The sequence below is a fragment of the Cotesia typhae genome, unplaced genomic scaffold, assembly GCF_013202065.1.
Source record: "Cotesia typhae breed Kobodo isofemale line unplaced genomic scaffold, CoteBio_Ctyphae contig_48, whole genome shotgun sequence".
NCBI lineage: Eukaryota > Metazoa > Arthropoda > Insecta > Hymenoptera > Braconidae > Cotesia > Cotesia typhae.
This window is the reverse complement of record NW_027423756.1, coordinates 10815090-10833240: the sequence shown is the minus strand read 5'-3', so window position 1 is coordinate 10833240 and position 18151 is coordinate 10815090. Positions and strand designations below refer to the sequence as shown.

General features: G+C 31.6%; 1 protein-coding gene across 3 annotated transcripts in view; it reads right to left on the bottom strand.

Moving 5' to 3' along the window:
- The window catches only part of Knockout (Stork-head domain-containing protein knockout), an 89653-nt gene that overhangs the window by 44715 nt on the left and 26787 nt on the right, over positions 1–18151 (bottom strand). For all 3 annotated transcript variants that reach the window (XM_074246270.1, XM_074246269.1, XM_074246271.1), the window contains one exon: positions 7449–7700. In XM_074246270.1, the coding sequence (XP_074102371.1) occupies positions 7449–7649 (201 nt within the window). In that variant the 5' untranslated portion in view covers positions 7650–7700. The remainder of the gene's footprint in view (positions 1–7448; positions 7701–18151) is intronic.

The window sequence follows — 18151 nt, the reverse complement described above, 5'->3', positions numbered from 1 at the left end:
TTAACTTTTCACTACCGTGGTATCTGCGGCAATGTAAAATGCTGAATGTAGACTCTACACTGGTATCTGGTACTGGTTACACGATAGTTATTGCTCAGCTACTAATTATTATGCAATAACTCGACGTTCTCTCACGCGCACGATTACCCTTTAGCGTCCATCAGACAGCATAGCATCTACAGTCTACAGTAGTACGTAGTTGTTAGTTAATATCGCAAGAGGCGGTGAAATGTTATTTCTGCTAAATACGTATAAACCTCTAATTTCATTCGTAAAGTTAACACTTTACTAGATTTTTTTTCCTCTTAATTATATCTCTATTTACTTTTATTACGACGTAATTGCTCTTTAGTTTATTTAAATGGTACTCACTATGAATTAATTAACTTATTAACTTTAATTGCAATCACCACTGGTATTTATTATTTATTTTTACCATTTAAATGATTTTATTATTTTGTTTAATTTCACACTTACATTTTGATAATTTAATTAAGATTTTCATTAAAATGAATAATGATTTAAATAAATAAATCATAATAAATGATTAAAAAAAAATCCAATATAATAAATTTTCTTCATTTGATATTATCTCGACAATAAAACTTCTCCCTGACATAAAATCAACAAATGGAAATCCGACAAATTAAGTTCAATAAGACAGTAAATATTTTCTTATGTTTCAGAAACGTCGTCACTTGTCATCGTTAAAATAATTAATAGAATACTTTATAATAGTTGTCAACGAATTGTGGATTATTATTAATAAATCAGTAAAATCTCATAATAATTTAAGCATAGAGAAGCATTAAAGCAGATAAAACCACTGATGGGTGACAGTACACTACTTGAGCATGAATCTTACGTCAAGCTAAATCTCATGATCGAGCATGTTATCCATGTAGATCGGCAAAAGAGCAGTCTTTCTCCAGGTTTAATGCGCTTAATATTAAATCATGGCGTGATCACAGCCCACGGAGAAAGTTAACGAGAGCACCGGAGCTTTTTTACCGATGTTCATATTAATATTAATTATTATAGAAAATTATTTTATCGTGGTATTAAATTAACCGCGGTCATTAATATTTGAAAATATAATAAAATAATGATAACAACAACGAATTAAAAAATTAGAGACTAATGCTAAAAAACAGATAAAAATAAAAAAAAATAATAATATTTATGAAAACGGGGACAAGGTTACAATCCGTAATATCCTCAACTAGGAATGTTGCATGAGAGTACAAGTTGATACGGACGTACTTGTCAAGTCCGTAAAAGTAAGTACATGTATAAGATAATAATAAATACATGGATGGATGGTGTATGTGTACGGTTAAGAAAAGACGCATATGCTACCCACGTCCGGGATACCGCGTGTACGCAAACCCAAGTACTGCTAGGCTCTTTTGGTATTAGCATATAAATTATGCTATCGTGATTTATGCTCGAGGCAGAAGTTAAATCTTGGGTCTGCGGACTATAACATACCCAGTGTGTACTCCCATTTTTTAATGTTTTTATATGCATACACTCACAATCAGTACGTGTGTATTATGGGTACGATCGATTGAACGTAAGCAAGGGGTTGTTGATTAAACGTTCAGCTCTGCGCATCGAGCACTTGACAATAGAACGTAGAATGGCACAGACGTACCGCGGAATATAACTTCAACTACACTTGAGTACTCTAGAGACTGCGCGTTTTGTTTTAGAGGGCCCTCGAGGCTGCCGATTGGTAATGACGGACGTGATAAGTGCCATTTCTCAGATCTATTATTTTTATTTTATTTTATTTTGTTTTGTTTAAATTATGGGGTAAAGCACCGATAGCTTGTAATTCTTGCAGTGCACCTTACGGTAGTTGCAAGACTTTTTTATTTTTTTATTTCTGTTAAATCAACAAGGAAGAGAAGAGAAGGTCTGGGAATTAGTAATAGTTTTTTTTTAAAGTTAATTTTTTTTGAATATTTAATTAAATATTTCGAAGCAATAATAAAATTTTTAAAATAATATTTTTTTTTTTCAATGTACAAAAAAAATAATAGCAATATGGATTTTTGCAGCAATAAAAATAATAATTAAAAAAAAATTCTGACTAAAAAAACATTTTAAAAAATTTTTCTACCTTAAAGGACGCAGAAAAGTTCTTCAATGAAGTAAAATGATTATATTTTTGTAAATATCCAAGTCAAAAGAAGCCGTAAACAATTGACTAAGTAATAACTTTCATTTCTACTGTTTAAAAAACGATTTACTAATATTGTATTATGCAGAAATTTAAAAAGGATTTTATTAATTAAATCTTACCGAGTAGAGGTTTTGCTGGGAGCAGTGAGCAGTGATAGAGATTCTAAAGATAGAGTGTAATTAAAATTGAAATGAGAACACATAAAGCAACGTAATGGTTCATTAAGCCAAATGAAAAGTAAGAAAAACCACACGTTGTGTTATTAACTAATTAAATTAATAACCGATGGTGCTAAACGTTTTATGGAAAACTTTAATGTTCGTAAGCGCATCAATTGTTCCCCATTTACTGATGCGCCTCCTCGGGGATTTAACAAAACATCTTCCATTCTACAAGGAACAAACTGCATCCAGACAATTATATAAAGTGACTTTTTAGTAAAATTAATAAATTTCCATAAAAGTACGAGGGCTGAGTGAAAGTGTGACAAGTTACCACGGTCAGAAGTGGTCAACGAAAACCGCGACGTGGTTTTATACCCCTCGCGTTCTATTCAGAATAATATATTTGTATTCATGTATACAAATGGAAACATGTATGCACAAATACGAGACACTTGCTGAAGGAGTACATATAAAGTGTAATAATAAATGTATGATAATTCTAGACACTCGGTCTGGGCGAAAGTACTTACTGCAGTTCACCAAGTGGTTTTGGTTTACCTCGTGTCCGCATATCACCGAATCGAAAGCTGTCGTTATAAAAGTCATATATGTGGATTATTATTTTTATCTTTGATTCTCATCCACAGGGAAAAATCTTTTTACAATCAATACGGCTGCAGAATAAAAATCCTTCCTTATCGACAAAAGATTAAACTTTCTCGTTTAGAACTACCCTGATAGCCATCCTAACTGAACCTTTCTGTAAATCTGTTAATTAACTTTTATTTTTATTTTTTCAACAAAAATTCATTTTTGTTCTGAAATGTTTTAAGTACTTTGATTTTTTTATACTTTGTTATTTTTTTTGTGAGTAATAAATTTTTTTTTCTTAAACATACACATGGCATATATTTATTTAGCTCAAAAATTTTAAAAGTAAAGAATGATCTAATAAAAAAAAAAAAAAAATAAACAAGCACTAAGTCTTACTGTTTTGAATTTTCCAAACTTTTTCACGAAGCAAAAATTTAATAACTTCCGAGTAGGATCAAACGATATTTTCATCATTCCCATCCTTATCTACCTCAATAAAAAACTAAAATGTTATTATTGCCGCGGAAATAAATAGAATCTTGTCGCCGAAGGCCGTCTCGACTTAGTAATTCACTGTTGCCTGGTATAAGTAAGTAAAGGGAATTCCTGGGTGCCCCAGAGGAGACGCCTCTCTTATCTTTATGCATACTCGACGGGCGGTTTTAAGTCCGGCTAGTAAACTCGGTTCGCCAGCATGTACCAGCATAACCTGCGTTTTCAACAGAATCAAACACCATTACACATTACCTATTCTATAATATAATGTAAGTACAAGTACAACTCCATACTCGATACTCCATTCCAAGTCAGCACGTATAGTAATCCAGTCTAGGATTCAAGAGTTTAGACTCAACTCACCTCAACAAAACTGACTAGGACTCGGTATAATATTGTGCGCACATCAACTTTGCCTTCTTCTTATATATACTTATATTATATATTCTTATTCTTGTTCTTGTTCTTACGGTTGGACTTCTTCTATTTCTTAGTCTACGATATACAACAGCACACTCAACAAATCTAACCGTGCGTGAGCAAGTTACCGAGCCAATGCCCTCTTCGAGGTTGCTTTTCCGGGAATAAACTATATTCCAAGATCGATCGAATATACACACCGATGCAAAATTCACTGCAAGACTATGCCTCTTATTATATTCTTTGTTTATTTAATATAATTCAGCTTTCATCTCAGATGTACGATCCTACTATACGTGAATAACTACAGCCCGGAACACATCAGCTTGATCTTTATAAATATTAATATTAATATATAAATATCTGCATCGATGATACAATACGAAAGCTGTGCTATATTCCATTCTGATATTCAAAAAATATCATCAATAAATTATAAGTCACAGGTCTGGAGATGATTCACTGGAATCTCTTACGAACAATGTCACTTTTATTTGATACAATGTCTCGTTTTAGTTCGCTCAGCCCGATGCGACCAATGGAAAATCGATATTTCAGCGATTAATGTCCGTGGGTGGGATGTTCTCTCGCGACGTGAGTGTGCAAGTGTCTCTATTCGGCTAGTCATCCTCATGTTTTGTATATATCATAGTCCGAGTGATTACGAGTTTAGGGTAGAGGGAAGAGAAGCTGAGGGTGGATTTTAAGAGTCACTTTCTCCGGGGAAATTCTGCTCATGCCGGAATCAATGTTGAATTGCAAACGACTGAAATTTTTAAGCACTCGATAAAATTCTACTCTATTAGGTCGGATAAAATAATGCTGTTTTTTTGTTGGGGGTAATTTTTTTTTTTAAAGATAAAAATGATAAAAAATTTATGAAAGTCAATGATATAAAAATACTGTCGAAAATCATAAATTGTTTTTAAAATTTTTGTAGTTTCTCTTGTTTAAATTTAAATTTTATTTTATGTCATTTCAACATTTAAGAATGTGATGTAAATAAATATGAAATTTTAAATTGCGTGTTTAATTTTATCGTAAAAAATGCGTTTTTGTGGAATTAATTTGAATGATATTGACTAAATTACAAAATCGAGCTATAAAATAATTTTTAATTGTTAATAAATAGTTTGTATTGATAAAAAAAAGAGTAATTTTTTAAACGGTAGAATAAAGGAGCAATAAAATTAATTTTATACTTGTTTAGATACCTAAGAAATTTATCTGAATTTAAAGTAAAAAAAAATGATCCAAGATAAGATCTTCAAGAATTAATTTCACTTATTAATCATGTCTACTAAAAAAAGGGCAACCAATAAAAAAATGTTTTCATAATTATTCAGGTAGTCTGTATGATGATACTTAGTTCACCGGTGAGCATTTATTGATATTAATGGCCTTCCATTACTCAAAGAAAAATGAATACTGAATAGTAGTGGTTATAATTATTTTAACTTGTTAAAATGTGTGACTGGAATTTTTAACTTAGTAAATAGATCATGTAAAAAGAAAATATGTTATTTAAATTGATGTTCGACGCCTTTTTTATTTTTTTCTAATTAGTTTGTTTCATTTGAAGCAATTAGAAAATAACTTACATGCAAATTTTTAGTTACTAAATCTAATGCTTTTAATATACTAGAGCCGCGATATTATTATATTAAATATTTTATTTATTCAACGATTCATTGACCTGGGATTTTTTCTGTAATAAATATTAATTTTCCTCGTTGTTATAAAAGTAATTATTAAATTACTGCTTAAAGAAAAAACAAAGATGATTACTATTTTTTTTATTTCTATTTAATAATCTGTAGTTGTGTAGTTGAATAATAACACAGACAAGGTCGTTAATTTATTGAATATTATTATTTTTTATCTGGTATGTTACATCAACCATGACTGCATATTGATGTTAAAGAGGAGAGAGATATTTACTTACTTGAATTCATATCGTTATCTATACATAATACTCTACATCCACACCGATATTTACTGTGTATACATAAAAAGAAAACGGTAAATACCACTAAGAAGTATTACACTTTATTGCCTAGTAAATATATATATTTAAATATTCAATAAACTACTAAAAAATAATTTCATTCAAATTATAAATACACCGACTGTAAGTATCACGTACTGTTATTTTGTAATTAATTATTATTTACTACTGGTACCAACTTTTATTGCTCTTGTTGCTGTTGAATTATTTTGTGCATTAGCGGTTAGGAATATTTTCATTTATATTGCTGAATATTAAGGTGAAGTTACGGAGTAATTAATCACTATTCAAGGCCATTATGTAGATTAATATCGTTTTGAATTATTGTTGATAAAAAACACTGGACAAATTTATCGATTCGCGTGACACTGGGAAGTAATATTCTATTTGCTAGAAGATTTATGTTCTTCTTGCCTTAATAGTATCATAAATAATAACGTTATTATTATATATACACTTATTAGAGCGTTTTAATTTTTTTATGATAATTTCAGTGTTCTATTGGGACAAAAATCAAGTCTCAACTTTTAAATCTTACAATAATATAATTTATTTGTAATTTAAAATAAAATGAAATTTAATTTTAACTTTTGACTATTTTTTGAGCTTCAGTCCATCCCAGAATTTTTGGTAAAATAAAGGAATTTTTGTACTTAATTATTGAATCAAACAAAAATTGTAGGTCGATCTTTTTACAAAAAGCGCGATAAGCTCAGACTCGGGTTGGAGCTTTTGTCTAATTAATAATGACTCAGCACTTTTTTCGGTCAAAGCCAATAAGACGTGCCAATTTCATTAGTACATTATTTTTTTCAAGAGTACTTTTAAATGTATGTCAAGTATTAAAAAAATGACAATAGTGTTGTTATAAATAAATCCAGGGCGTTTTATAATAAAGACTAAAACTGCAGAGGTAGCAATAGGAAAAAAAAATTGTTTGCATAATAAAATTGTCAGCTGTTTCGTTAAAATATTTACGTTTCACAAGAAGAATTTCATTAATATAAATGCTGACTCTTAAATCAAATCCACGATGATGATAATAACAATTACGGTTATTGTTTTATTTGACGAATTAAAATGAGCAAGACAGCATAGCGTAGTCATCACATTGTTTGTAAATGCACAGCTACTTCAATGTAACTCGTAATGTAAGTATAAAAGTACATAGTAGTGGTAGTGATGATTTTAGCGGTCAGGGTATTTGCTAAATAAATTAAAAAAAGGTCTTTAAGACAAATAATAAGTATCCGGTATTGTCTTAGCAATAATTGTTGCGTCAGGTTATACATTTTATGAAATTACGGACTACTCCTTTGTACTTTATTCCCACGCATAACGGTGAGCCCAATCAGCAACGAGTTTATTTTTAACTTAACGGGACATGATTGTCATAAAACTATTGCTAGAGTTATGTCACTATGTAACCGGCATGACGACTATTGATTTTTAATTTTTGAATTTTATTTTCTAACTATTTTAAATAAAAGAACTTTGGCTTAATGTTTTTCCTCTTAATTATATAGATAGTACTTAAAAGAAAAAAAGAACACGAATAAAAAGTAATGAGACTTACCTGGAAGAGATTGTAGCCCTTGTCATACATCCACATCTCGTCAGCCGGGTGTTCCTTGATGGTCTCGTGTTGACTGGTGGCGAGAATCATTGGCGGAGGTCCGCGGCTCAGTTGAATGGCCAGAGACCGCTGCAACAGGAGCAGGCACCTCGTGGATCCGGGCCCGCCGGGACCCGTGCCGTCGCCCAGAATCGAGGCCATTTTTTGGAGGCCTGACTTAACGCTGGGGATCAGGTGGCGGCATTTTAAAATCTGAAAAATTCAAAATTTATCGTTTAAATTTAATTAAATTCCTAATTTTTCAGTTATGCAATGATTTGATTGTTTGTTTTGTCTACTTAATTGTCAACGATTAAAATTAAAATTAAGATCTTAGATCGCGGGATAATTTAAGAAATCACAAAGATTAACACGTCTCATTGTTTTTATGGAGAAATAAACGCGGAAACAAATTCACCGTACATTTAGTGAGACTTTGTTGCACTGGCTTTGGACATTGACGAGTGAAAGCAGGATATATGGCTTCTTAATTGTATGTTTCTGAAGAATAATTCGCATTTCTATGATCATCACAATTATTCCGATTGTATGTGCTCAATTTTTAACGTTATTGAGATTTCAATAATAATAATGTATGCAGTTATTATTCATTTAATTATTTACCATCGGGAATTTGCGTTTAGTTTTTTTTTTCTGTTACATTATTAATAATTAATTCACAAAATGCTTATGGATTTTTTTTCGGAGTTATCGAAGCAGAAGCATATCATTAAATGCTTCAGAGGTTCGCAGCGGATTGCACGACCTTTCTAAAAAACAATACTATATAACATTTTATTAATATGTATTTCTCGTAATGTATAATGGATAATGAGGTTTCGATGATAGGAATTATCGCTATTTTCCCTGAATAATATATGTTCCATTATGCTCATAAATTTTTAATGAAATAGAAATATTGTTCCTATTTTTTTTTTTGCTATAAGTATCAAAAATTACAGAAAAAACAATTCTAGTAAAATTAATTTTCACGAGAAAACTCAACTATCAACATAAATTTAAATTGGATCATGTTATCATTGGTCACAAATTTAATTTGCGGTTAAAAATATTTTTCAGTAATTGGTTTACTCTTAGGCCATATGTCAGGATAAAATCAAATTTCAATCGATAGACATATGGGCAAATGTCACAGATATTCAATAACATCCGAAACAAAATGGGACATTGAGATAAATTTAATCAAAAAATTGTTTTGTGCCTTAAATTGAAGTATCATAAAAATTTTTAATATTTATATATATAATAATTAAATCCTATTTATAAGCAAAGAAAGGAAGTTTTAATTGCCGATATCAGTTATATAACAAGGCAACAAAATAACTAATGAAATCAACAAACGATAACATGAATAATCTCAGAGTAAACATTGAGAGCCATTAATCTATACAATTACTTGACTGAGTTTCTATTTACTTAGATGAATTCAGCATTGATACGAAGTACCAAGTACCAAGACGGTACAAGCTCCGTACAGCGCTCGGCATAATGAATCTAACGGAAACGCCACATTGATGAACAGTAACAAATGTTACAATTCGTAAGGGTGTGTCAGTTAGACAATCTCCATTCGTCATTCCGTCATTGCCTTGAGCAAATTAGTCCACCGATACCGATTCCGATACCGAACAAACCAGCGAACCGTTTTCATACGAGACTCTATCACCGACAATTACTTCTTGCTTGTCCGCGAACACCGCTGCCTCTAAATGAGCTGCCCAAAACTAATATACCTACATGTTCATTACCATTATACTAACGCCCCAAATAATGCTCATTCTGCTGTCACGCTGATGGATTCACGGACTTAATCTCGTTGTTAGTTACAAAACCCAATTACCGACACAGCTAAATTAAATAAATTGAATTGCACGCCGGACTTTTTTCCTGACCCTCTTACTCTGCTTTCAGCTCAGATATTTAATCTCATCAAGACAATAAGACACCAGAAGAGTTGACAAGATTTTTCGCCCTTGGAATATTCTTGAAACGGAATCCCGAATTCCGAGGAAAGTATTTAGAGCAGAATGTGAGTGATATTGTTGAATTTTGAAGTTGGAACCAGTCCAAATACTCAAGTTAAACTGCCAGACACTAGACTTGTTACTTTAATTATTCATCTTTTTCCTTTGGCTGTAAATTCGGGGAATTCCAATATTCAAATAATAAGTACCATCAATTTTAGATTACACGTTTGATAACTTTTAACAAAAGTTTAGTCAGGTGGCTTTAATGCTAATATTTAACAACCGTAAGATGGAAATTAGTTTGAGAAATATTAGTCAAGCGATAGAGTATCCATTGTTTTATTTTGAAAAAATTTTTTTTTTCCAACATTAATATTTACTGTGCGTATGTATGTTAGTATTTATTAGTACTAGTCTCTATACTGTGCTGTACCAGATACTGGTAGTAGATTAACATTTTATTGGACGTAATTAAGGTCATGTAGAGGATGTTAATGGCAGTGAAAAATTGTAATTTCGATGATTTACTGTTTTATTTTATTTTTAACGCCGGAATAGGAGAAAATAAGTTGGATTTTTGGGAGCTGTAAAATTTAAGTGATCAATAAAAATAAGTTTTGTTCCTCCACGGAAGTTCAATGTCCCAGTTGGCACAGAAAGCTACTGACTACGTATAGTAGCATTATAGTAAAATAAAATAAATTTACCATGCTATCAGGATGTTGAATAAAATAATCTTTGTTTCCTCTCCTCGGGTGCTTTGTTCCCAATTCTCTAGTAACCTCAAAGACAAACTTTACTTGGAGGGTGACTAAATGGGAAGGGAACGAGTTCTACTTGGCCGCAGGCGTTAGAAAAAGGCATCACTAAAACTTGAGATCAAGGGAAGTCGAGCTGGAGATAAAATCCTCGAGGATTACCCGCACGAGCTGCGTGAGATCTGACAGCTTTAAGTTAAGGTCCGTTCATCTCGTCCTTTTATTTAGAAAGCTTTCAAACGAGAATCTGATCTCGCGGATTTTAAGCTCAGGTTGTCAACGCTTGATATTGATGGCTCTGTTTAAGAAATGTACTTTAGACAGAGAAATAAAAGTAAACGCACGATTTAAATGCATTGGATTTTTTTAAAACTTTGGTCGGGTTGGGATTTTTCAATAACTATTTTAGCGGCTGGAAAAACTCTAAGGGACGTATTGTATGGTATGTAATGGCAATGAAATGGTAAATTATCGTGTCGATTTCAAGTAAGTTGCACTTGAAAAACGAGTCGACGTAATAACAAAGCTCACTTAGATAAATGGTACAGCTTGTTAATAATAACACGATCGTGTGTGGTATCATTTCAAGTTTGCGGATATATAATAATATAATATAATACAATATATTATAAAAATTCAACTCAAGTAGACTAGACTCGACTAGATCATATTCACTTCCTAGCCTCTATCAACATCTATCACTGAGCAATCTCCGACATTTCAATTCTATTAATTTTCCACACTCTTTTAGAGCAAACTCCACTGATATTACTTATAAATATAAAATATAAAGTATAAAATACAATCACTACCATTTCAGTCCACTTTATTTAACAGTTAATATAAATATAAATATACATATATATTTATATATATACAGAGGCTTTCACTCATGATCATGATACTCATGATATTTTATAAACGACATAGAAAGTAACACGTACAATCATAATCAATATGGCATTAACAAAATTTTATAATAGAAATTTCAAGCAACTATCAAATATGATAACGTTCACATAAAACATGCTTTTTAGACTTAAATATTATTTATGATTTATAACCTGTAGATAGTATTATTATTATTATGATTGTTATATAGAGTCTGCTTGTGAGTAAAGGCTCAACAGAGGTGGATTGATTAATTGGTTCACAGATTACTATCGAAAGTTATTTCAACAAAGTGGCTTTCCCATTAATTTATCAATTATTAGCAATCAGCGGTCGTTTAGTACTAATTCTGTTTAATTTGACGATTAGCTTGGAAAATGTGTTTAATGTTTAAATAACAGAGAAGCAGTCAATGAAATTTATAACTCTATTCGTAGATAAAGCTATATTGTAAAGGTAAAGATAGAATTGATTCGCACTGAACAGTTCCGATAACTAGTTCACGCCTCTAAGAGCTTGTGCTTTATCGCCAAATGAAGAACATGGGATATAACTTATCTGAGATCGTTTATGTTTTGTTAATGCTCTGATATCCTATTAAATACATTAAGTATTAAGTTATAAAGAGAACTCTTTAATCTATTACCTGGCTTTTAAATATTATAAAATCGTGGAAAAAAATGTGATTATAAATTTCTTAAAGGACAGAAGTTTAATGAACATTTGTGAGTTTTCAAAACTTTTTTTTCCTGAAGAGTACACATACAGTATAACATACATAAGGAAGCAATCGAATGATCAAAATGGATGAAAACCGGCGAGTCATGCTTACAGCAACAAGTTTAAAGAGCAACTATTTCTCAGAGATTAACGACAACAAACATTCAGGGTCAATTTAGTGAACAGAGTCACCGCGGAGCAATAAGCTTGTCCTTATAACCAATAGACCCGAGTTCGAGCCCAAGTGTAGTTGAGCTAAGCTCTTTTTGTTTGGTTTGTTTTTATTTGTTTTGTTACCGGATTCACCTAACGGTAATCCCTTCAAACATACATATATCATATGTGTAATGTATATGATGTATATAAACAACGATCATGGACCACGTTGACAATGCACAGTAATAGTATCATATCAAATGTTTTCGTTCCACTTATAATTACGCACACTTTTCTGTACTTTACTCGTATATATTATACACCGATGTATTGAAATGTACAAATGTGTATGTATGTAAATAAATGATAGGTAAAAATTCGTTTACGATGGACGAGGTCACGACAAAAGCTAACGGTCTTTGACCCATGCCAGCGTTCAATAAAATCTCGATATAAAAGACTTTTCAAAAAGTAAATCATGAATAAAGTTTGTCATTGAAAAATCTATTTTATTTTATTCTATTCTGTTTGGGATACTTTCTATAACTGCAACCGTTCGAGTGCTACTATTCATCACGCAGACATGAAAAGAGATCTCGACAATGTAAATACCTAACCGAGTTCGAGGTACTTGGAATTTAATTTGGAAATTTTTCTAAATTTCCTGAAAACAAGTTTGTTTAAACTTTTTAAACTCAATACAAGAGCAAATAGAAATTTTCAGAGCAGAAAGATGTGTTTGAAAATGAAGAACCCTGTTTTTTTTTTTTTTTTTTTTTTTTTTTTTTTTCCCACCGAATCGAGATTTAATTTCTTGTTTGCCTTGTTTTTGCTCCTAACGGATCTGTAATTAGACTGGCTGATTTGAGGATCCCTTCTGGTGTAAGTTTTGAGTTTAATAGGTATCTCGAGAATGATAGTTTTGATAATAACCATAACGTATAACATATAACATATAATGTAATAATAAATATTAGGTTTAATGTGTGTGTCTATTACATTAGATTAGTTAAAATAGGAGAGCTATGCTCGTCAGTCTTGTAGTTTTATTTAACATGACCTGAAAATATTCTCATCTGTATACTTTCATCTTACTCATACTCATTTACACCGATATAAATATACTGTCTACACGGTAAAAAAGTACCAAGAAATTAGACGTAACCGTCGGACGTGTCGATTAGATCCTTGAGATTGTGCGATTACTGGTTACATCCGGGTTACGAATAAGTGTTCTCACGTTTATTGTTTCGCTTGAATAGATCTGTGCTACTACATGCATATACATACATGTAATTCACAAATGCAATCCAATCTGTGTATAATAATAAACAAATATATGCTTAGGCTCTTCATATCACATCAGTGAGGATATGATATGATACACACTATTAATTTTACGGTAAACTCGGAGTGTATGGCGTGTTATTACCGTCTGATATCTACGTAATGCAAATTGTAAATCTGTATAACTGTTTATTGAGCATCGATTGTTAATTATCCATCGGGATTGCATAAAAACTACAAATTACGCGGGAAATAGAGTTTCAGATAGAGATAATATAAAATTAAATATCTCCGCGGGGGGCTTGACTTCCGTCACAGTCCCATGAGTATATCGATTAAGTCGTCAAGATCGTCCTGGATCGTTTCCCGTCACGCTATTGCGCCTCTGTATATGTATGACTTTTTATCATTTTTCACTCATTCACCACAATCGAGTGGCGATTGACAGTGCCGAGCTGTCTCGTAACCGATGCACGCACATATTTATTAGCTGGATATGAATATACTGTAGAAGTTGAGTGTTTACGTTGGACACCGCGAATTATAACTGAGAAACTACCGATTACCACCGTCACACGCACGCCCGCGTCTTTATGCAAGCTCGGGCTGCAGTTTTAGTTGTATTATCTGTGCCTGGTTTAACTATACACCGGGCTCCAGTTCGATGATGCATTATCCGCTTGAGTAACTCCGCAAATTTCCCGGGGACATTCGTCGGTAATAAATTCAACAGGTAGAGAAAGAGAGGCCTTGTATCGATACAAGGACGGTGGAATGACCGGTACAATCTGAATTTCTTTTTTAAATTGTTAATACCACCGCTCGGTTTGGGTTTTCCATTACGTGAGAGGCTTTTATTCAAAGTTTTAATAGTAAATGTGTTTATTTTAGTTAACAGGTGATGGCAGTTTATCTGTGACACACTTTTTAATATTTATTTGGATTTTACGTGGCGGTGTTATCTATCACTGAGCAACCGGAAGGTCGCTAGTTTGAAAACTGTTCCAAGTTTTTTTTTTTTTATTTTGTTTTTGGATGACTTATTGTGGATTAAAATATTGTGTTGCACTTTAAGTTTATATTGAGACTAATTTTTATTATTTTTCTTTTTATGAGTAATTAACTAAGCTTCTAATTGAGTGAAAATTTTTTATCATCTCTAAAGAATACATTGTTGATGAAATTTGTCAATTGATGTATTAAAAAAATAAATTAAACATAAATATTCGGGCTCTGTATTTTTTTTTAAATATTACTAAAAAATATTGTTTAAAAAATTCTAATTATTTTTTTTAATCATCAATAAAATATTTGACGAGTGATAAAAAAATTACAAATGTTAATTTCTTCGATTTCAGTTATTTGAACGTAACTGAGACAGTTTGCATATGTTTAAAATAAAAAAAATTGTCTTATATTTAGAAAAGAACCATTACTTATTTACTGAAGTAAATTAATTATAATTTTTCAACTCAATGAAATATTGAAAAAAAAAAAAAATTCTTAAAAGTTAAACGTCAGACTGTTTTTGTAAATAAGCATACCCGAAATTTCCTGTATTACTTTCAAAAAAATGAATCAATAAATAAAGTTATAAAGTCGAATTGACTTTTTAAACAATATTTTGAAAAGAACAGAAAGTTACTTTTGTCACATATGAATAATATAAATACAGTCAGCGTTAAAAGAATAGATTTGTTTGTATTATATAGTCCCAGTGTATAGTAATTAAATAAAAACTAAAATCGGACATTAAGATTAAGCTGATATTATAATAATAATAGTAATGATAATAAAAATAAAAGGATCATTGTTTAAAAATTTTTGCAAGCTAATAATAATATGTATTAATATAATAAAATAAATATCAGATTTATTGGTTGACAAAGGCGGGTGTTAGAATTGAAAAATCTTAGAAGCTGAGTCGTATTCTTAATATCGCCTGGAGCAATAATACGATCCTCAGGTACGCTCCTCGAGATATAATGGATCGTCTGGCATATTATTTTCTGCATAGTGCGGATACATTATGAATATACTGCCTTAAGCATATAAACCGAGTACTCGAAGACCGTACTGGTATAGCGCGTACCGGGCGTAGTAGGGGGACCACCTAGAATTACACGTTACTAAGGTGGGCTCAGAGAGCAATGCCATTCTTCTATCAACAAGGTTGACCATCATACTCATAGTTATTTTTTGCAGACCGCCTGCTCAGATTAATCACCTATATTCAAATTTACAACCGCTAAACCCCTGACAAATCATTATTTATAATTCATAATATATTTTTTATTCCCATCTAATAAAATTAATTGAATATTCTTCATACCACGTCAATCAATTATGTTTTCATCTAAAAATAATAATATAAAATAATAATTACATGATTTTGTGTATAATTAATTATTTTCTCCGGGATACGTGTCATTCGAAAATTAAATTTGTTCTTGAACATATATAGCTTGTCGAGAGTGTAGTCTACAAGCTGCGAACTTCTATCTGGCGGGAATAGAGAGTGGGATGCTGTGGGTGGCAGAAACAAATTAAGATGTACTTTAAGGTTAGCGCCACTTCACTGCTTACCCGGATATATTTTATTTTCATTTCATTGTACTTTATTTATGTACTTGCTTGCATCTGTAAGATATTTCAGCGCTCAACGTGTTCAGACTCGTGCATTATTAAGTCATGAATATTAACCGCCACAATGTCAACGGGTAATTTCATTTTATTCAACTTCATGCATTGCCAATAAATTATTTTTCCAATATTTTTATTACAGTATATAATAAGAAGAAAAAGATGAGGAAGAATGAAGAAAATACGCGAGAGAACTATTTGATTAGATTTTGTTCTCATAACTGGTGTGCTGAACGGGCTTCGTCAAAGATCGTGTCACGTCATAAAATATCATTCAAAGATGAAACGTGACTGACTTTTCATTGTCATGTTAAGTGTGAGAAAATTAAATTGTAAAAGTTTTGTTTTATGAATTTTTGAATTGAATTATTATAGTTTTTTTTTTTTTTTAATAAAAAAAAATGGACAAAAAATTTTTAACTCAAACAAAATATTCAATTGAGCGCTTATATTAAAAAAAAATTTGTTTATAAATATGTCAATTACAAACTCTCAAATAAAAATATAAATTTCCCACGTGATTAAAAAACAATAATAAAATAATCAATAACCCTCTCACGTTTTTTATCGACAACCAATTGATAAATTATCCTTCATTATCATTATTATCATTATCATTACAATCAATTTTTCTTACATAAATCATCAGAGACTCTATATCATTATATTCGTAGCAATAAGTAATATAAGTTGCGACCTCTCTTTTTTGCGCAACTGTAGTTACATATATCGTACAAATGCAAAAAATACCCAGTAATTTAAAAAAAAGAGAGCATCCAACCTTGCAAAGCCCTTGCCCAATTGTCTGGTTGAAATTCACAGGGAAAGTTTCTGCCCACAATTGCCCGTATATTTCCGGGTCAAAATTAATCCACATTATTTTTTAAATATTTATATTTCTTGTTTCATTTACAACTCACAAGCTGCAAGTCAGTCCTCACTTTTCTCTCTTGGATTAAAAAAAAAAAAATATTGAAAAAAAAAACAATCCATATAAGCTAAAAAATAATTAGAGCCATGCAGATGCCGCGTCACGGCGTCACTCGTTTTCAATGCACGGCACACCGTACAATATATGTATAAAACTACAAACATTAATTTTTATTGTGAGTCGTCCGTTGATTGCACGTCATTACGATTTCGTATGCTTACCAATACGGTAAGTAATGAGTAATGAACAACGTCCGACCTAATTGCCAGTCACAACAATAATTACCGAAGGCTCTTACCATCTCGATCCGACATAACATAACATCTCATTTTTGATCCTTGATGCGAGATCCGAGATCCGAGATGCGAGTCGCCTACATGCTCGTGCTGATAATTATTTTTACTTTCATCGGGTTATCTGACGAAAATAATTCTCATTATCGAGCGCGTTTTTGTTCCCTGTACTGTTACTGTCGGGCATTTCAGCATCGGCATGCACACCATCTGCGGACAACCCGGGTATCGGGTATCAAGTATCAAGCTTGTCCGATCAATCCTATCCTATATATACAGTACAATATAATACCGCTTATACTGGAGTAAGAACAGAAACGAAAGTCCTCTAGCAGTTTTACTTGTTCACCAGGTGAGGTTGAATTGGTCCAACGTCGATCGTGACCCGCAATATCAACGGCCTTCTATATTAACAACTCGCGAATCACCGATGAAAGCTCCTATTCTATCCCTCACTGACTTAACTGTTCATGTCTTGTCTCTACAGTATTATATTACATTATATATAAATATATAAATATATAAATATATATAAAATGAAAGTGTTAAAAGTATCGTAACTATAAGACAACAACAAGATACATAAATGTATAGAATAAAATAAAATAAATGTAAAAATATATGTATCTAACGATATGATTATGGGTTATTTTATCTAAACAACTCGACAAAACAGCGACTCTGCTTTTTTTACCTGATACTTAACATAAAATAAGTATGCAAATGGCTAACATTGTCTGTAAGTACATCATGATTATCATTATCCTCAGGAAACTCTTTTCATTTGCGGATGCTCAAGGACAACCCCGGAAGCCTTTCTCTCGGTGAGTCTTTGTAAAGGTAACTTCAACTTAACTACAACTCTGTTTATGTTCGGGGCAACCGGTGCAAGTCGAGTACATGAGTAACTAAGTAAGTGAATATCGGTTCGAGGATAACTTTTGTGTAAGTGAGAAAATTACATCAAACTGACTAAAAGCTCTTGTAGTAAATGATC